This window comes from Caretta caretta, chromosome 3 (genome assembly GCF_965140235.1).
Source record: "Caretta caretta isolate rCarCar2 chromosome 3, rCarCar1.hap1, whole genome shotgun sequence".
NCBI lineage: Eukaryota > Metazoa > Chordata > Testudines > Cheloniidae > Caretta > Caretta caretta.
The window spans coordinates 91,892,396-91,906,540 of NC_134208.1; the positions used below are offsets into that span (position 1 = coordinate 91,892,396).

The window sequence follows — 14,145 nt, forward strand, 5'->3', positions numbered from 1 at the left end:
ACAAAAACCCCCACAAAAAGGGGGAGAAAAGAAAAATAGAGAAAATGCAGCTTCTGTCTCTGGTGCTTACTTTAATTGCAACCTCAGTGCTGGAGAAACGCAAGCACAGCACACAGTCTTATAAGCCATTCTGAGACCTGGAAAACTTGTACCAGCTTTGGGCTATTTAGGGTATTGCTTTCAGTTGTCTTTTCCTAGTCACAGACTTATAGTAGTGTTGCAAAATATAGTCTTGCCTGGCTAAGCTGGACTGTTATTAGACAAAAGGAAAAAGGTGAGGGATAGAAAAAAGAAATAATAAGGTGGGGAAGGAAAAGGACACACTCAGATGGGTAACAGAGATTCAAAGTCTCACATCCCAGGAGGCGTTTGGGACATTGCAGAGCTGGCATAGGTGGAGATGTCATTTGGGTCCCTCTCTGGTCAGGACATCTCCTAGTATCAAGATGACAAATGCTTGGGGTCCCTGGAGACGCAGGGAGTAGCAGCAACCATAATGGTGAAGCTCATTCCAATTTTTCGCCCCAAAACAATCTCTCTTTAAGGAACTCAAAAGGGAATGATGGGTAAAATAGCTAATCCTTTTATTATTTGGTTTACAAATTAGGCCTAGTTTTTAAACGAGCCAATTTTGGTTTATTGATTTTGGGTTTTACACTGTCTTGCTTACCAAGCAGAATTTTTACACAGTTCTTGAATTATATTAATTGGCCTTTTTATTTTGACTAATTTAATCTTTGTCTCTTTTGAAGCTTTCCCCCATTAATAGTTGTGACCTTTTAGAAACTTTTACTTACTTTTTACAGTTGAGCTGACAATTAGGGTAAATACATAGGCCCAATTATTACAGAGGATTTCTCCAACAAGCTCTGACACAAAGAGTTAAGAACGCACACTGATCAGAGTACAAATCCATCGCAATTAGCCAACAGAAAACATGTCTTCTTTGTACAGTAGTTATCACCTCCGAGTCTCTTAATATAGCACCAGACTACCCTTTCTTACAGCTAAACCCACAGGAAGGGAATAAGGAGATGGAGAGAATTCCTTTCCAGAGCTCCTCTTCAAATCAGCATGCGGGGTGGCGGGATGGGTAAGAAAGGACTGCCCCCCTTTGCAATGAGGCATTACAGCCTCAAACCCTGCGGATCCAAGGCCATCTTCAGGAGGCCAGGAGCAGTCATACAGAGACCCATGCCTCTATATTGGTTTAAGGGCTCCCATGCTATCTCCCTTCTCCCGGGCTGCAGTGGTCCCAGGATTCCTTTTAAAGAGATCCAAGCACAGAAAGGCCCTGCAGAAAAAAAGTAACATAGCCCCAACCTCTATTACCTTTCCTCCAGCAGGGTTTTCTAGGGTAAGGGGACCATGCATCCCTGTGGCCTATCACTGCTCAACACAGGCTTAACCCATTCTTGTCCCATTCGCTGCCCCAGTGCAATTCCGAACTCCAGGGAGAGCCCTCCATGCAGGGGCAATAGGGATACTACTGTTGTAGTGGCTAAACCCCTTATACATCTTCTGTGATGGCAGCAAGTTCGAGGAATCTTGGGGATATGATATGGCCCAAACTTAGTTTTATCCCTCTCTAGATATTTTTGGATAATCTTAATGAATTTTGCCAGTTCATGAGATGCCCCATATTAAAATACAATTTGTATTCCCCTGAACAGAAGGCAAAAAAAGACATGAGACCTTTCTCCATCTTTTTCCTAGTCCTGTGACTTATCTATCTATCTTTACTCCCACGCAACAGAAGACAACCTTGTGATACAGAGAAGTTAAGGCCCATACAATGCAAATTAATCAGATCTAACCAAACCAATTTCTCAACCCATCATAAAAATTGGCAATGTTCTTTAACAATATTGGAAACATAAGTATTTTAAGACACATTTGGCCTTTAAAACTTCTTAGTTCATCTCTTTTTCTCTCACCAAGACTGATTAACTTCAGAATTTAAGAAATCTTCACTCACCTTCCACACTATCAGAACAGGAGGTACCAATGCCTGTGTCCCCGCTGTCAGAAGCTATACTGTGTCTTCTGATATGGTTACTTCGGCTGCTCGATGGAATGGTTGTGGTCTGCCACAGTGATTCAGTACCAGATAACCATCCCGCAGAGGAGTAATCTGGGCCTACAGAGAAGGAAGTCAGAAGTCTGTCATTCCCGATACAGACCAGTGAAGTCAATAGTGACTATCTGGTTAGGAATAAAGTTACAATCAGGGCTCTGTGTACTCTTTGGCAAGGTTTGCCTAAATAGTTCTGTAGCAACAGTTAACTGTGGCAGTTCAAAGTAGCAGACTAGAAATTCCCCAACCACTTCAGGTAAACATAAAAATATACTCTTTTACTGGTTTAAATTTGAACCTGAACAAACAACAAAACTGCACTGATTGTAGCAAGAGATTTAAAATTATTGTATGTTGCCTGCCTTAAATTCACTCATCAACACGCCACAGAACTGTGTTGCACTGAGGAAGCTGTAAGACGAGAAGATGGAAGCTGGGTAGAAGGTGGTGGAAGCTTTTGGTACTTGAATGCAAGGAAGGTACAGTAGTTTCAAGCTGTACGATAATCACGCTACCTGAATGTTTTTGCTAAAATGAATCATTACTGGAACACTTAACACTGACATCTAACTGGTCAACACTAAGTTTCAAAGTTTAAAAAGACAGATAAATGGGGCAGCTCACATCTCTCAAAACTACCATTTCAAGCTGGCTACAGGCTCAGGAAAATATCAGTGCACTGTTTAAATTTGGAAGGTTTCTTTCACAATCACAGGATCTAAGATTTTCTTTTTTAAAGAAACAAAGATTGGATTATAAAGCACAGTTCTGCAGAATTATGAAACATAGATTATGCAGAGTACGTGGCCATGCTAACAAAATTAGTCCCCAGAGTATACACTTTATAAGGATGATCAAATGCATACCTGGTGTATGCTAACCCAGATGTCCATCAGAAAGTAACTTTCAGTAACCAACATAGTCTAGTTAAGCATATTTCCAGGTAGAATACTGACAACCAGATTTGTACGTCTAATCAGAAGTCAGACATTAAAAACTGAGAAGCAGTGCACAGCATAGGTCTTGTTATACGCTGACCTAGCAGTTAACTACACACCACACTTTCAATAGTAAGTGATCATCAAAGGTTAGTCCCACATTCGGTAACCATTCTCACATGCCACTCACAGGTATTTTCAGGTCATTTAACAATTTTTGAGTTCATTACAACACCCCAAACCAGTGATCTGTCGTTCCCAGAGACGAGAATGCAGCTAATGTATTGATAAAGTAGTTTTTGACAGTACTTGAAAAATATACCCATCTAACAAGCCTACTAGCCATGGCGAAAACATGTATACCAACATGCCTCTAAAATGCCCTACCTCCTGCAATTTAAGGCAGTGGCTCTCAACCTTTTCAGACTACTGTAACCCTTTCAGGAGTCTGATTTGTTTTGTGTACCACCCCCCAAGTTTCACCTCATTTAAAAACTACATGGTTACAAAATCAGACATAAAAATACAAAAGTGTCACAGTACACCATTACTGAAAAAAATTGCTTAGTCTCTCATTTTGGCCATATAATTATAAAATAAATCAACCGGAATATAAATATTGTACAGTACTTATGTTTCAGTGTACAGTATATAGAGCAATATAAACAAGTCATTGTCTGTGTGACATTTTAGTTTGTATTGACTTTGATCGTGCTTTTTAATGTAGCCTGTTGTAAAACAAGGCAAATATCTAGATGAGTTGATGTACCCCCTGGAAGACCCCTGCATACCCCTAGGGGTTCACGGACCCCTGGTTTGAGAACTAGTGATTTAAGGAATACGACAGCTGGATACAGTTTCCGGGGTACAGTAGTTAATTGTAATACTGTCAACTATTTAATACATTTTCAGAATTTGTAACTGAACATCTCTCTCGTTTTTGTTACACCACCAGTCCCTTCCTGGTTACTTCCCATTTTTCCCTCTTAATAAAAGATAATTGTGAATCTTTTTCCTATGTTGTTGTCGGAGTCTGTCATTTCCTTCTCTTTCTCCACAGTGTTCTTTACCCTCTTCTTTTACATTTTCTGTCTTCCCCCCAAACTCAAAACACCTCTGCCTGCCCAAACCACTACATATATTGTCCTGTCCCCCCGCCAGCCACAAAACATCCTCACAGCAGTGATAGGGAGAATTACTGTTATATCCTTCCTTCAGCTCGTTCCCAGCAATTCGCTACACTGCCCATCTCTCTTGCTGCTCATGGTAATTAATGTCCTGCTAAAGATTTGCATTTTATTTCCTCTTTTAATAAAGCAGAAGTACAGAAAAGAGATACAAATACCAAAAAAGTAATACAAATGTTTCTTGTTGATATTGCAGCCTAACACACAAAAACATATGCACTGAAGAAAAATCCCAGTCATAAACTAAGTACACACAACCTTTATGCCCAATGCAAAGCTTATACAAGAAGCAATCTCTACATTCGAGGGTCATCTAGATTAGAACCACCTATTTTCCCCACTCTGGACATGCCCAGTGATTGCAACTGCAGTTGGCCTACTTGCAGGAGACAGAATATGGGGGATGGAGGGAAGAAAGCTTCTTTTTTTCTTTACATACCATAGCAGGGGCCAGATACAGTCTGGCCACTAAGGAATGCAGCACATCTAAATGATGTAGTTCCAGGTGTCTAAACTGCCAGATGTGCCATAAACAAGGCCCTACATTTTTGTTTAAATTATCTGGGAATTTATCAATGTTTCCATTTAAAAATTTTGAAATGGATGAAACAATTGGTGCAAAAAATCATCACCCCAGTTTTATCGGGTTTGATAGAGGGGGACGGGATGACAGAAAAAAAGCAACAAAGAGAAAATGTAAGTGTACTGAAAGTAAAAAGACGTTTAATGATGTTTATTGCATGAACTGTACATTAAACAGTACGTACACATATGCACACACGTGTGTAGGTATATACATTTTCTACTATTGTCTTGCTTTCACAGACAGCCTTGCATTTACACTTAGACTAAGTGATTATTACCAAAACACAGCTACCTAAGGTAATGGACTGGATTTTCTTAATCAGTATTTTCATAAGAACGGCCATACTGGGTCAGACCAACAGTCCATCTAGCCCAGTATCCTGTCTTCCGACAGTGGCCAATGCCAGGTGCTCCAGAGGGAATAAACAGAACAGGTAATCAAGTGATCCATCCCATTGCCCATTCCCAGCTTCTGGCAAACAGACGCTAGGGACCCCATCCTTGCCCATCCTGGCTAATAGCCATTGATGGACCTATCCTCCATGAATTTATCTAGTTCTTTTTTGAACCCTATTAAAGTCTTGGCCTTCACAACATCCTCTGGCAAAGAGTTCCACAGGTTGATTGTGTGTTGTGTGAAGAAATACTTCCTTTTGTTTGTTTTAAACCTACTGCCTATTAATTTCATCTGGTGACCCCTAGTTATTGTGTTATGAGAAGGAGTAAATAACACTTCCTTATTTACTTTCTCCACACCAGTCACAGATTTTATAGACCTCTATCATATTCCTGCTTCGTTGTCTCTTTTCCAAGATTAAAAGTCCCAAATTTATTAATCTCGCCTCATACGGAAACTGTTCCATACCCCTGATTATTTTTGTTGCCCTTTTCTGAACCTTTTCCAATTCCCATATATCTTTTTTGAGATGGGGCAACCACATCTGCATGCAGTATTCAAGATGTGAGTGTACCATGGATTTATATAGAGGCAGTGTGATATTTTCTGTGTTATTATCCATCCCTTTCTTAATGATTCCTGACAGTCTTTTAGCTTTTGACTGCCCCTGCACATTGAGTGGATGTTTTCAGAGAACTATCCACAATGAGAAAAGGAGTACTTGTGGCACCTTAGAGACTAACCAATTTGAGCTCAAATAAATTGGTTAGTCTCTAAGGATGCTCAAATAAATTGGTTAGTCTCTAAGGTGCCACAAGTACTCCTTTTCTTTTTGCGAATACAGACTAACACGGCTGTTCCTCTGAAACCTATCCACAATGAGTCCAAGATCTCTCTCTTGCGTGGTAACAGCTAATTTAGACCCCATGATTTTATATGTATAGCTGGGATTATGTTTTCCAACGTGCATTACTTTGCATTTATCAACATTAAATTTCATCTGCCATTTTGTTGTCCAGTCACCCAGTTTTGAGAGATCCCTTTGTAACTCTTCAGTCTGCTTTGGACTTCACTATCTTGAGTAGTTTTGTATCATCTGCAAATTTTGCCACCTCACTGTTTACCCTTTTTCCCAGATCATTTATGAATATGTTGAACAACAATGGTCCCAGTACAGATCCCTGGGGGGCATAACTATTTACCCCTCTCCATTCTGAGAATGGACCATTTATTCCTACTCTTTGTTTCCTATCTTTAAACCAGTTACTGATCCATGAGAGGACCTTCCTGCTTACCCCATGACGGCTTATTTTGCTTAAGAGCCTTTGGTGAGGGACCTTGTCAAAGGCTTTCGGAAAATCTAAGCACACTATATCCACTGGTTTCAGAGGAACAGCCGTGTTAGTCTCTAAGGTGCCACCAGTACTCCTTTTCTTTTTGCGAATACAGACTAACCAATTTATTTGAGCATGAGCTTTCGTGAGCTACATCTGATGAAGTGAGCTGTAGCTCACGAAAGCTCATGCTCAAATAAATTGATTAGTCTCTAAGGTGCCACCAGTACTCCTTTTCTTTTTATATCCACTGGAACTCCCTTGTCCACATACTTGTTGACCCCCCTCAAAGAATTCTAGTAGACTGTAAAGGAAAATCATGCATCGTCAAAAACCATGCTGAATCTTCCCCAACAAATTACGTTCATCTATGTGTCTGACAATTCTGTTCTTTACTATAGTTTCAACCAGTTTGCCCGGTACTGAAGTTAGGCTTACCAGCCTGTAACTGCCAGGATCACCTCTGGAGCCCTTTTCAAAAGTTGGCATCACATTAGCTATCCTCCAGTCATTTGGTACAGAAGCAGATTTAAATGATAGGTTACAAACCACAGTTAGTAGTTCTTCAATTTCACATTTGAGTTCCTTCAGAACTCTTGGGTGAATACCATCTGGTCCTGGTGACTTATTACTGTTTATTTTATCAGCTTGTTACAAAACCTGCTCCAATGACACCTCAATCTGGGACAGTTCCTCAGATATGTCACCTAAAAAGAATGGCTCAGGTTTGGGAATCTCCCTCACATCCTCAGCTGTGAAGACCAATGCAAAAAATTAATTTAGTTTCTCTGCAATGGCTTTATTGTCCTTAAGTTCTCCTTAAACATCACGATAGTCTAGTGGCCCCACTGGGTGTTTGGCAGGCTTCCGGCTTCTGCGTACATAAAAAAATGTTTTGCTATTACTTTTTGAGTCTTTGGCTAGCTGTTCTTCAAATTCTTTTTTGGCCTTCCTAATTATATCTTACACTTCACTTGCCAGAGTTTATGCTCTTTTCTATTAAGATTTAGCTTCCACTTTTAAAAGGATGCCTTTTTGCCTCTGACTGCTTCTTTTACTTTGGTGTTTAGCCATAGTGGCACTTTTTTGGTTCTCTTACTATGTTTTTTTAATTTGGGGTATACATTTAAGTTGAGCCTCTATTATGGTATCTTTAAAAAGTTTCCATGAAGCTTGCAGGGATTTCACTTTAGGAACTGTACCTTTTAATTTCTGTTTTAACTTCCTCATTTTTGTGTAGTCCCCCTTTCTGAAATTAAATGCTACCGTGGTGGGCTGCTATGGTGTTTTCCCCACCACAGGGATGTTAAATTTAATTATATTATGGTCACTAATGTATTTGAGTGATCCAAAATTAGGGAGAAAAAAAAATCAATATAAACCAAAGTAACAGTTTTGTAAAACCCAGGCTTCAATGTTTTTGGTAAAAAAATCAGTAAAAACTGAAAACAAAGGGTCTTAGCCATGAAAAAATGAAAATTACTATCTTAAAAAGAAAAGGAGTACTTGTGGCTCCTTAGTCTCTATGGTGCCACAAGTACTCCTTTTCTTTTTGCGAATACAGACTAACACGGCTGGTACTCTGAAACCTATTTCCTCTTACTATCTCACTGGTGCATTTTGTAGATGAAAACTATTATGCAGAGTAAGTACTGTACACATGTGGTAGCTTTTCATAGTTAATTTACTCCACTGCCATAAATTGTTTAAAAAAAAAAAAAAAAAGCAGAATGCAATAAGACACTCCAGTTTATTAAACTGAGTCCCGAGAAAAAATGTGTCTCAAGAGCTGAAAGTTAAGTTGTAACCAATACAAATTTAAAAAGTGTAAAGATACAAAGCCCCAATTCTAAACTAAGGCAGTTAAGAAAGCAAAAAACAGAAACCAAAAAAAAAAAAAAAATCCTTGCAGGCTGAATTAATTCAGTTTATTATTTAAAATTCATTAGCTTGGAGTATTTAATAGAAAATTGCATGACAATCACCACATACACTGTCTCATAGCCCCCACCTCCTCTTCAACACTACTTGGTGAATTTGTGATTACATATATATATATAAATAAGAGTGAGGGACTAATGTAACTGAGCCAAGCTTAATATGGGCAGATGATATGCAAGCTTCTCCACACTGCTCTGCCAGTGCACCTGTGTTACCCTGCTGTTCTTATCTTAAACCAGCCAACCAACATAAATTGCCAATCTCGCCTAATTGGGGGAGGCGGGTGAGACACACACAACACCAGCAAGTATCACACCAGTCAGACATCAATGCAATATTTTACAGTTTGACCAGTTTTATCTCATGAAGATGATCTGATTTACAAATAAGTGCACTAAAAATCTGTTCCAAAAAGATCAGAATTATGGTCAGATCAGGTAGCAATTCCTTCCAATGAGCACAACACACACACACACTCCCAGGATTCTATGTCTGGAATAGGCTTAGTTTAATCAAGAGCTGTTAATTATTGCTCTCTAAGGCTGAGCAGACAAAATAAATGAAAGATAAGATGCCGTCTTACCACCATGAGTATTTATATATAATATAAAAATAATTTTAAATATAAAATCAGTAGACAGCAAAGTGTATACAGAGGCAGAAGTGGACTAGTATTTATTGAGACAGATTAGCTCAACATTCATTGCCTTCTTTTGTATAAAATTTAACCTTTCTACAGAAAAAGTCACATATAAAGTATTCAGATACCAGACAGACAGCTAGCCAGCTTTTTGGCTGCATCAGCACTTTATTTTAGCAGCAGGTGTAGATTTTAATATAATTGTGCATAAATTTATGCATGTATATAACAGAATAACCTTCACAAGAAGGGTTTTAGAATCCCAGTTTAGTGAGTGAGTTAACGAACTTAGACACTAAACTACAAGCAACAGCTGAAGTCTTCCACCCTTGTTATGAAATTGGTAAAATACTGAAATTGGTAAGTTATATTGTAAACTACAGAATACTAGATTTTCTGTCCTTGACATGGCTTTGGACACAGCAATTTCAAAACTGTGACCAGAAATGAGTCAGCTTGGACAGCCAACATTAATTTTAACATTCCTTGTCAGTTTAAGAGGAACCTTGCTATGCTGAAATTAAACATGACCATGCCCTAATTTGTCATAGTCAGTCTTTCTTCAAAAGTTCATTTGCTTTATAAATTAGACTGTAAATACGATAGCTGGAGTGACTTTCGATTCAAATACTCCTGTGGAGGAACAGTGAATGGTTACAAAGAAAGGAAGATCAGTTACCTTAGGGTAACTGGAGTTCAAGATGGGTGATCCTTATGAGTATTCACTGTGGGTGCACTTGTGCTCCATGAGCCCAGAACCAGAAACACTTCAAGAGCTGCATCCATTGATCTGTGCCACTGCCTCCTCCTGCTCCAAACAGAGGGCACAAGGGGCAGCGCAGACCAACTGTCAGCCACCTCTCTAGTCCCTGCTCTGCCATGAATCCAAAGAGGACCCAAGCAGCGGGGAAGGAAGGAGGATCACGAACATCCATGGGCGCTACACATCTTGAAGAATTCCAGTTACTAGGAAAGGCAAGCAACCTTCCTTTCTTCTTTAAGTGCTGATTCCTATGGTTGACTCCCAGTGCTCACTGAGGAGGAGGGTGCGAGGAAGCACTCTGTACTACACAGCAGAGGATACCAGAGCCAAAGGAAGCATCTGAAGCTGAAGTTTGAAACAGAGCACAATGGTTGACAAAGGTGTGTACAGAACCGCAAGTAGCTGCTCAAAGATATAGCTTCTCCTTTCATTCTGACAGCGATAGCAACAAATAATCTCAGAGACTTCCTAAAGGGTCTTGTCTGGCACAAACAGAAGGCCAAGGCCCTGCATACATCCAGAGAATTAAGCTTGACTTCTTCAGTGCTAATGTGGGGCCTTGAGTAGAACCCTAGAAGGCAAACAGTCTGGTTAAGGTGAAATTCAGAAGGCACCTTAGGGATTAGTTCGGGATGCAGTCTCAAAAGAGACTTTGTACCTGTGAAAGCCTGTGTCTAGTGGGTTTGCCCCAACCTGCCTTACCCTCCTAGTGGAGGTCATAACCTTAAGGAAGGCCACCTTCCAAGAGAGGTGCAGGTGGGAATAGGAAGCCAAAAGATAGCCTCATGAGTGCAGGGGGGACAATGCTCAGACAGAGATCGGTTTAGAAACTGGAGGGTCTCTCTTTATGATGTCCTTCCGGAGCTTCATAGTCATGGCATGGGTAAAGACTGAGCAGCCCTCAACAGGGAGATGGAACGCATCAATAGCTGCCAAGCATATCTTACAGAACTGATTGAAGACTTCAAGTCTGTCTGAAAGAGAGGATATTCCAGGATGAATGGGATTTCCAAATGTCTCAGGAGGTAAGCAGTATAGCATTTCCATGTAGAGGGTTTTCTGCTGCTACTAAGAATAGACTGAATGTCCTGGGAGCAGGTTCTTTCTATGCTTATCGTCTATCCAAAAATCACTATGCAGTATACTTTGTTACAAATCTTTCTGCTCCTCTATAGAAAGAGAAACCATATAAAATTAAGCTTGGGTGGATGATGCAGCTGGTTTGAAGCATAAGTGAACAAGTTGGGATGGCACTGTGAAATTAGCTAAATTTCTTAACTACACTTTACTGAAGTTTCAGGTTCTAGAAACTATTTGTATGTAGATTTTTGTTTGTTTTAGAAAAGATTGCGGCTTCTTTGGTGCTCACACAGCGAGGTAGTGGAATCAACATTCAAACAACTTTTCTTTACGAAAGATTTGTTTGGGAATGTCCACCACTTTTCCACCATAATAATTTAGGATATATGTACAGAGTTGCTGTTTCCACTTTTTGCCAACAATACTGTCAATACCATCGAGCGGCCAATACTGCACTGGAACTGGCCTGTGCAGTTTACAATGTTTGTAATAGCAGAGCTCGCAACATGCACAATTTCTGAGACGCTGAGGGTTAAGAACTCCACTTCAGACAAATCAAGCAAGAACTAAGCTCCCATTCTGCACACCTTCAGAAAGTGCTGGCAGGTATCTCCTACCCTACTGGCCTTATATGGTCAGCAACTGTGGAAAAGCCCCTCCTATATATATTTATAGTCTGCAGGCTGGGAGCTCCCCTCCGACATATCTTTTAAGGTGACATTCAGCAGAGAAGTTCTTGTTCCTTGTGCAGAAATAGAGCTCATTCAACAAGAGCAGTCATATAAATTAACAGATTACATGTACAAGTTAAGAAAATATACAAAAAGAAATACAATAAGACCTGTGTCCTTCTATGTATACTTCAGAAGAGGCGTGCATAACGTTTCAGGTCTGAGACATGTCTATAAAATCACCGTTCTTCATAGATAAAACAGATTAATATTATTCTAAAGCCAAAAAAGTTTGCATCTCAGTAAAACTGTGTTCCAAGCAAGTTACAATTTGCCTCAAAACTGATAAGATATTGTGTAGTCCTCTACTCCTCTCAAATTAAAGGGGGTTGAAAATTATTAGGGAAGCACTACTTCACTTCTAACTACAGAAACAAGGTACATTTCTGCACAACACTAAATCCCAATTTGGTGAAGAAACAATGGCAAATCCATATATAGTATATTAATGCAATTTTATAAACAATCCATCTAAGGATTCTGGTGGGATCCCACACCATAAGAGAAAAGCTCTTGTGGTTTACTATAGCACCAGAAACCCTCCATTCCATAAATTGTTTTCTTATAGCTCACTGGCAGCCATCTATTATGATTTATAGACCTGTTCAAACTCACAATGCAATGAGTGGCAAAACTTCCATTAACTTCAGCACAATCAGGCCCCAAAACGTCTTACACATAGCAAAATATGACCTTGTAAAGTAACAAAAAGGATAAATTTATTAGCTTTAATAGAATCAAACCCTGCAGGTTGATAAGAGTCCTCAATTCCTATGGATCTCAATTGAATTTGAAGGTGATGATCCTCTTTCAGGATAAAGGAATTTGGACTGTGTCTTTTAATATGTTTGTACAGTACTCAAAGCAATCGTCCCCACCCACTCTGCAGAAGCTAGCACAGCTCTAGGCTGTAATAACCTTTCCAAGGATGTCCCTGATGGCCACCATCGACAAAAAGGAGCCTGGGGTCATTCAGCTCCTAAAAGAGAAAACTGGGGGAAGGGAGAGCATGCTTGGTTCTGAAGTTGCTGTGGAAGTACAGGGTCTACATGCAGATGGCCCTGAGCGCCTCCCTGGATCGCTGGTCATCCTCCAGGTTAGGGAGTGACTTCTCATCTCACTGCCCACAACAGGGAGATGTGGGGAAATCTCTGCAAAGTCCCTTCCTGAAGCTTTGTGTGTGATAGGAACAATTTAGTCCTTCCTTTTTACTGCATTTTCTGTCTTATTTTTCTTTACAGGTTTTGTTCCCCCCCTTTCAGGATTCTCTCTCTCTCGTGTGTGTGTGTGTGTGCACACGCGCACACACACAGTATTGATCTTTGCAGCATTAGCAGACGACCATATATAAATCTATAGCTTAAGAGCTAAACAGAATTCTTCTACATTAAGTCACCATCGGGCAAGAGGGAAATTGACTAAAAGTCATATGGATTACTCAGATTACCTCTGTGGTTAGCTTCATTAATAAAGCACTACTGAGCCACAGTGTTACTTTGGCTGCTCTAGTCTGTCTGCTTCTGAAGGTTTTTCTCTGCTTATGATGGACAAATTATCAGGAAGCATGGGAGGGGTGGTTATGCATGTCAGGTGACCAGCAATGCATGGCTAAGTCACTATGTTCATGCACTCTGGAAAAGGCATTAGGACAGGCTTTAAGCAATAAACATTCAGCAATGGTAACTAGATTTTTATCTTGTGTTATTTCAACACATTTATTTTATTTAACAAGGCTTCTGCAGGGCTTCAATTAGGACCTAATTTTTTTTTTAATCTCCTTCCTCTGAAAGATCAGGGATGGCCATGGCTGGAGATGGGACTCTGTAGGAGAAAGGCCAGGACTATGAGGTGGCACTGAACAGTTTATCTGTCAGTGCTTGGCTGGCTGATTCTTGCTCACATGCTCAGGGTTTAACTGATTGTCATATGTGGGGCTGTGAAGGAATTTCCCCCAGGTCAGATTGGCGCTGACCTTAAGGGTTTTTGCTTTCCTCTGCAGCTTGTGGGTATGAGTCACTTGCCAGGATTATCTGGGTCTCTCTCACTTAATCATTTGCCTGCTATTGCAGGGACTGAGATTCACCAGTGCCTGAGGTCCCTCTTAATCTCTGTCAATGGTACATAATAATCTAGTCTCCCTGTGGGCTACAATACTGGGATCTAATTTTGGTTGTTGGCTTTTGTATGCAGGTGCTGGTGGCCTGTACTATAGAGGAGGTCAAACTAGATGATCTGGTGGTCCCCTCTGGCCTTATGCTCTAAAACAGGGGTGGGCATACATAAATGTATGGCTGGAACAGGGGTGCAGGAGGGAGTGTGAGGTGTGGGAGAGGGTGCGGTGTGCAGGAAGGGGCTCAAGCCAAAGGGTTGGGGTGCAGGAGAGGTGCGGCAGGGGGCTCAGGGCAGGGGGTTGGGGTGCAGGAAGGGGTTGGGGTGCAGGCTCCAGCCCGGCGCTGCTTACCTAGAGCGGCT

The 14,145-nt window shown here is 40.5% G+C and overlaps 1 protein-coding gene across 3 annotated transcripts in view; it reads right to left on the reverse strand.

The window, feature by feature from the left end:
• Positions 1-14,145, reverse strand: part of CEP85L (centrosomal protein 85L) — a 274,922-nt gene that overhangs the window by 172,086 nt on the left and 88,691 nt on the right. For all 3 annotated transcript variants that reach the window (XM_048844693.2, XM_075126660.1, XM_048844692.2), the window contains exon 2: positions 1,979-2,140. In XM_048844693.2, coding sequence (XP_048700650.2) covers positions 1,979-2,140 — 162 coding nt within the window. The remainder of the gene's footprint in view (positions 1-1,978; positions 2,141-14,145) is intronic.